At 38.0% G+C, this 7,611-nt stretch overlaps 1 protein-coding gene across 1 annotated transcript in view; it reads right to left on the reverse strand.

Annotated features, from left to right (window-relative positions):
• Nucleotides 1-7,611, reverse strand: part of ANO3 (anoctamin 3) — a 225,775-nt gene that overhangs the window by 102,287 nt on the left and 115,877 nt on the right. Inside the window, exon 11 of the mRNA XM_004708249.2 lies at nucleotides 6,416-6,550. Coding sequence (XP_004708306.1) covers nucleotides 6,416-6,550 — 135 coding nt within the window. The remainder of the gene's footprint in view (nucleotides 1-6,415; nucleotides 6,551-7,611) is intronic.

The raw sequence follows: 7,611 nt of genomic DNA on the forward strand, positions 1-7,611 counted from the left end.
TGTAATTCTAATCCAAAGTAGGCAAAATAGTAAATAATATGTTATAATATAATATCTTACAATTGGCAAATAGGGGTTTGTGCTTAACTTCAGTCTGCACAAAAATTAATGTACCCATAGTAGGAGCAGGAACCAGGCAACATAACTTTACATTGTGACTCCAGCTGAAATATATATATAGCAGGAAGTACTGCTAAACCAACAATAAATTCACTGCCATTGAGCCGTTGCTGACTCACAGAGACCCTTCAGGACAGGGTAGACTTGCCCCTGTGCGTTTCCCGTAGTGTAACTCTTTACAGAGGTAGAAAGCCCCATCTTGCTCTCTTGGGGCAACTGGTGGTTTCAAACTGCTAACCCTGTAGTTAGCCACCCCACACGTAACCACGACATGTCTTATAAGAAAGGGAATATACATTTTTCTGATTCTAAGTTCAATTCTTTGTCAACTATACCATATCCAAAAGACAACCAAAATTTTACTTGAAAAGGGAACTCCTTATGAAATAGTAACATTAATGTTAAATATTTTGACCTAATTTATTTATAGTATACTTGTACTGTAAGTCTTTTTTGCATACATCATATTACTAGTAATCAGGATTTTAGTTTAACTTCAGAGCAAGCAGGCAAAATAAACATTCTGAAAGCCTAAGATAGAATTTATACTTCATACCTCCTTAATACTGTAACATTAAGCATTTGAAGAAAGACCCAATACACTTCTTGTAGAAAACATTGATTAAAATAAGTTTGTTGTAATAATCCATTGTTTCACAGATGACACAATTTCTCCTAACATCAAGTTTCATACTAAAAAATGACTGAAGCTGGTTTCTACTACCTGGTTTATCTCACCTTCCAAATGGTCAAACCCAGATTTGTGAAGCAGGCTGTCTAGAATTCTGGTCATCAGACCGGGTCCTACGATGCCCACCAGAAGTATTCAAATTCTGTTATGTAAGTTGCTAAGAATGTAACTCATTATGTAGCATACAATAGTTGTAAATTTTTGAAAATATATTTAATCCTGAAATAAAGGACTTGATACCAGCACAAATACATTTCTTTGACGTAAACACTAGAGGATAAGAGAGTTCTCATTTTGAGTGTTTCTTAGTTTGTTGATGACCTAAGCCTCCATTAGAATGGTGCTGTCTTTTCTTTCATATACAATCCTAGATGTTCTTATCAACCAACAAAGGATTCGCACACAGGCAGGAGAATGGGAGGCAGGGCAGACTCATGGATTGGAAGGTGGATGCCTGGACCTATTCTTGGGTGCTGCTTGCTGTCTTCTATGCTCTTGTTCACACGACAAGGCACAGATTAGGAGATAACTTGCTCAGTGCTGTTCATCTTTCAGGAAAAAGAGAGGAGTAGGTTAAAGAGGAACACCGTCGCAGCACAGATGAAGCATGGGATTTCAATCAGATAGGTGTAGGGGACGTAGCTGTAGCATTTACTAAAATATATGTTCCTGTCCAAGTCATTCTCTAAGATGGCATTTTTCATCACTAAACCAAAAACCAAACTCACTCCCTGTGAAGTTCATATTAACTCAGAGGGGCTCTAAAAGACGGAGTGAAACTACCCCATAAAAATATATGGCTAGAATCTCTGAGTGGGTTCAAAATGACCTCGAACTTAGCACTTAAATGCTTAACAACTGAGCCATCACGATTCCTTTGTCACTCACTCACTCACTCATCACTCACTCACTCACTCACTCACATCTAATTACTTCTGAAGCCTAGTGACATTAGAGGTCAGGGTAGAACTGGCCCTGTGAATTTCTGAGACTTCAACTCTCTTTGGAAGTAGAAAGCCCCATCTGGTAACTTTGGCTTTGAACTGTTGACCTTGCAGCTAGCAGCTCAAGGTGTGGGCTTAATATCTGTGCTATTAAATAGGGGTGGCATTGCTAAAATGTTTGAAAGTTCACATAATAAATGAAAGAACTTCCTGTGTCTGAGGGCAGTGTCAGGAGAAAGTTCTCAGGGCCAGTGGAACTATGGCACAAGTATTGGACTGCTCATCACAAAGTTGGTAGTTAAAACCTGTCAGCTACTGTGAGGGGGGAAACTGAAGCTATTTGTTGCCGTACAGATTTGTAGCCCGGGACATTTTCTTGCGGGCCACTGTGGGTTGAGAGATATGCCTGCCCCAAGTCAAAGTATTTTAATTACCTCTTAGACATGTGAAAGTTGGACAATGAATAAGGAAGACCGAAAAGACCAAAGAAGGATCAATGCATTTGAGTTATGATGCTGGCAAAGGATATTGAAATAACGATGGACTGACAAAAGGACTAACGAATCTGTCTTGGAAGAAGTACGGCCAGTATTCTCCTTCCACAGAGGCAAGGAGATGGGGAGATGTTGGCCCACATACTTTGGGAATTTTGTCAGAAGAGACCAGTCCCTGAAGGAGGACATCTTTCATTCTTGGTAAACCAGAGGGCCAGCACAAAAGAGCAAGGCCTTTGACAAGAGGGACTGACACAGCGGCCGCAACAATGGGCTCAAACCCAAGGACAACTGTGAGGGTGGAGGAGGACTAAGCAGCTTTTGCGCTGTTGTAGAGCAAACACTGCTACGAGTTGGAACTGACTTGATGGCACCTAACAACTCTAACAACAATGAGTTGAAAAGAGTCGATCACGGTGAGTTTAGATTTTGGTTTAAGGCCCAGCAGCTTTGGCCATGCTACGCATAACTACAAGCTACATAAATTACTGAATGGGTTCAGATGCCAAGCAGACAAAACTCATCAGAAAACTGGGTTTTTCCTTTTCCCTAGATCTGGACCCCGGGACATGGGAAGTAAGCCACATAAAAGACTTCTAAATCATATTCATCATGGACATGTTTGTTGATGTCAGACCACTTCACAAATATATATTACAGACCTGTCAAGGTACAGAATAAAAAATGTATATATATCTATGTGCACAAACCCTGATAATGATATACTTCTTCAAGTAACTACCAGGCAATTAAAAATGTAATGTACATTTAAATGAACACAGCTGTAAAAACACAATAAGTAACATATATATCAGTGGCTTTTTACCATTTAGCCATATAGAAATAAACAAAAGAGTGCTGACTAAAATAATACTAACAAACCAACACAAAATAAACCTCCCTGAATGGCCATGATAACACTTACAACTCAATCATGTCTGGCACCTTGAATGGAAAATGTTCAGGCCCATGAAATTTTGAAAGTCAAGATATTCAGTGCCGCTAATCTTGTTTTAGAATAGAAAGTCTGACAGAATCGTAATTATAGTGTGATACCATAAAACACTACCAGGGAGAGGAGGGATTGTGGAAGCCTTTGAAACCATTCTTTGAATTAAAGATTAAATAATACTTGTCTAATAAAACAGAGGCTAATTACTCCACAGGTATATAAATCAATAGAAAAAGGCATTTAATCTTATTCATTTTTTTTATTATTCATTTCCAGCTTGTTGGAACATAAGGAGTTGTCAGCCCTATATGATTATGTTTACCATGAAACCAACTCAAATAATAAATGATAGTACAAAATACTGCCCCTATTTCTTAATACAGTGGTCTTCATTCCAAACACTATACCTCTAAATCATAACCTATCCCAGAGCCCTGAAAATCATGGGTTCAACATCCTTCAGAATAAAATCCCCAAATAGAGGTGCATGTTGCTTGTGGCTGGAAGTTTCATGGGGAACATATTGCTTGCCACAGGAGTAAGAAAGTTTGCAAATACCGAAATAAATCTATGTGTTGGTGACATGCTTTTGAAGAGCAGGGGTTTCTTGCTTATGCTAATGATCATTTTGTCTTCACAAAGAACAAAGCAACACTCAGATTCTAATTCATGGAACTGGATTAAGAACAGTGTTAAATGCTAAGAAAATTAAGGGGTTTTATTTTGGGGCAAAATTCATATATATGATTTATACACACACACACACATATATCATGGGAGTAACCTGCGAAACAAACAGATAAAAGATATTCTGGGTGGAGGGAGCTTTTGTAGTATGCATTTTCCCTCTAGGTTCTGAGTTAGTGTACCCAGTGGTGTCACCTGGGAAAGTTCTCTCTGGTCATAGTGAATCTTATTCATAAAAGCAGTTTCACTGGAACCTTGTGTTTTGTGATGTCTGACTTAAGAGAATAGATGTGGCTGTGAATTTTTGTTTCCTGCTCAGGAAAAATGTCAACAGAAACTGTTGTGACCTTGAACACTGCTTACAAGCACAGCACTATGGGAAAAACTCAAGTGTATGAGTGGTTTTCTCATTTCCAAAAAGGTGAATTGGTGAAATGTTGATTGATGACAAACCTCGTTCTGGATGTCCATCAGCTTCCCAAATGGACGAAAATGTTGCAAAATGCCTACACTTGTGACCGAGACTAACCTCAGACTACTGGAGAGATGGAAAGTTATCTGGACTATCTGGGAGATCAGTTCAGCAAACTTTATCAGAAGATTTGGGAATGAGAACTGAGAAATTGTGCCTCAGGTTCTGTCTGACCAGAATAAAGATCAAGTGGAAACATGCTGGGCTTTGAAGAACAGCTCTGAAGTGATCCAGATTTTTCCAAAGGTCATTACTAGCGCAGAGAGGTGATGTTATTCTTATGACCACCCCCCTCAAAGCAAACATCAATCAAGCCAGTGGAAGACACCATTGGTACCTCATCTAAAAAAAAACCTGATCAAGTAAAATCAAAGATCAAGACAATGCTTTTCTGATATGAGAGGGATAGTATATTTGGAATTTGTTCTACCAAGTCAGACTATTAATCAAGCTTTCTATTTAGAGGGTCTGAAAAGATTGTGGAACAAAAAAGTTTGTGATGAAAAAGGTCTGATTTGTGGCAGACAGGAGACTGGTTTTGCCACCATGAAAATGCACCTGATCACCCAGCCATCTCAATGAGCCAGTTTTGGGTAAAAAACAGTATGCTTCACTTGCCTCACAACCTTACTCACCTGACTTCACTCCATGAGACTTCTTTTTGTTTCTGCGAATGAAGAGGGACAAGAAAGACAGCGACTGGATGACATAGAAGAGGTGAAGAACAAAAACGAGGGAGGTGCTGTCAGCCATCCAAACAGATGAGTTTGAAAAATATTTCCAAGAATGGAATCACAGCTTTGACAAAAGTATTATGTGTAATGGAGAGTGCTTTGAAAGTGGTAAGGTTGTTTTGTAAAAAACTGTTTTATACATAGATTTTTTAAATATCTGGTTGTTTTGGGGGGGGGTACTCTCTCATATATCATAAACATAAAAAGAAATTGGCATAAGACTAAACTTCTTTGGAATTTATCCAATAATATTTCCATATTGTTGTTGTTAGGTACTGACAAGTTGGGTCCAATCAGAGCGACTATGTACAATAAAATGACACATTTTCGGGTCCTATGCCATCCTCACAATGGTCAGGATTCAGCTCTTCGCTGCTGCCACTGTTATGAATGCAGCTCCCTGTGAGTCGTCCTCTTCATGTTGATCTCCTACTTTACCACGCATGATGCCTTTTTCTGGGGACCAGTCTCTCCTGGCAACATGTTTAAAGTACATGAGACAATAGTCATTGGCTTAGCTTCTAATGATCATTCTCGCTATATCTTTTCCAAGATGCATTTTATGTTATTTGAGCAGTCTCTTGTACATTCAATATTCTCCATCAGCACCATAATTCAAATGTATAGATTCCTCTTTGGGCTCCCTTATTCAGTGTTCAACTTTCAGAGGCATGTGACTTGATAGGACTGCTGTGGCTTGGGTCAGGTGTACTTTAGTTCTCAAAATAAAATATGTGTTCTTCAACGCTTTAAAGAGATCTTTGTACAGCACATTTATTCCATTCAACAGGTATGATTTCTTGACAGTTGCTTCCATGAGCATTGATTATGGTACTATGAAATGTTTGGTAAGGTCAATGTTTTCTCTCTTTTTCATGATGCCACGTAATGGTCTAGTTGTGATGAATTTGGTCTTCTTAATCTTGAGTTGTAATCCACACTGATGGCTGTAATCATTGATATTCATCAGAAAGTCCTTCAATACTGCTGGCTTTCAGTAAGCAACATTGTCATCTGTGTATGAAAGGTTGTTAATAACTTTTCCTTCAATCCTGATGCAGCATGCTTCCCCAAACAGTTCAAATTCTTGGATTATTTACTCAGCATACAGATTGAAAAAGACAGTGCATATGGAAATATTAAAATAACCTTTTATATAATTCTTCTTTTCCCAACAAAGAAATTACCACAACAAAACAAAATCAGCAAATAAACTGAAGTACTAGGACTTGTTTGTGATATTTAGCAGCATCATTAACCTTTTGACAACCACAAAATAGGTCACACGTTCCTTTTTTAAATATATCTGCTAACATCTTACCTTACTTGACTTTTGTTCATTGTGACTAATCCATAGAAGAAAACACACAGGCCAACAACTGCAGCAGGAATCAACATTCCAGTGTACCATCCCAGCCAAGCAAAGTAGAGCCCAATTTTCTCTCCAAAGTATCGCCTATTTAAGAAAGCAAAACCCAAGTTTGAGTTACAGTAACATAAGGGGCAATGCAAATACTGATGTTACACCTAGTCAGATAGTCAGATGAACATTTATGTTAGCGATTAACTTCTCTTCAGCTCTGTCCTAAAATCTAATACACTAAGAGAGTCTTATGGTGAAAAATTTTATCAGAAACATGGGCAGTATTGAGCTAATTTTGTTAACTATATATCTGTGCAAAACATGTTTATGTACATTTTTTTGTTGGTGGTGGTCATAATATATCATATACCAAACATATACCAATTCAATGTTTCTACATATACAATTGATTGTTTTTTTATAACATTCTTGAGTTGTGTAATTATTCACGCCCTCCTTTTCTGAATTGTTCTTCCCTTATAAACACCCATCCCCTGTCTTGTATAATTCTTGTCTAATTTAAGTTATTATTGATTTTTATCCCATATACATAGTTCTTAAAAGAGGAGAATGCTCACAAAGGCATTTTTTTTTTACTTTCTAAGCTAAATTATTGTTTGGTTGTAAGAATACTTGTGGGAATATTTTGGTTTATGGCTTAAACATGATCTCAGGGCAATCATTTCAGGAATTTGTTCAACCTTCATGGCTATAGTAAGTCTGGAGTTTATGCGAATTTAAAAAATCTTTTCTACATTCTCCCCTTTTGGATCAGAATCCTCCTATGAGATCTTTTATCAAAATGTTCAGTAACGGTAGGAAGGCATCATCCAGTTCTTCAGGTTTCACGACAAAGGAGGCAGAAGTTCATGGAGGCAGGTAACTGTCTGTGACATATCCTCCTCGTATTCTTGACCCTCCTTCTCCCTCTGGTGCTCCAAGTGAACAGAGGTAAACTTTGCTTTTGATAGACAAGTACATATCCAATTAGGAGGGAGTAAAAAGTTGGTTTTATTAACTGGCTTGTTCCATGAAACCATAAATCTAAACATCCAAACAAGAAGACATTGGAGACAGGCACGGTGCCCCAACAGGCTAGTTTTTCTTGCTTGGTATACTTTAATTTGTTCTTCGTCAGTGGATTGATGTTGTTG

The sequence above is a fragment of the Echinops telfairi genome, unplaced genomic scaffold (genome assembly GCF_000313985.2).
Source record: "Echinops telfairi isolate 266 unplaced genomic scaffold, ASM31398v2 ScPeMD7_60;HRSCAF=208, whole genome shotgun sequence".
NCBI lineage: Eukaryota > Metazoa > Chordata > Mammalia > Afrosoricida > Tenrecidae > Echinops > Echinops telfairi.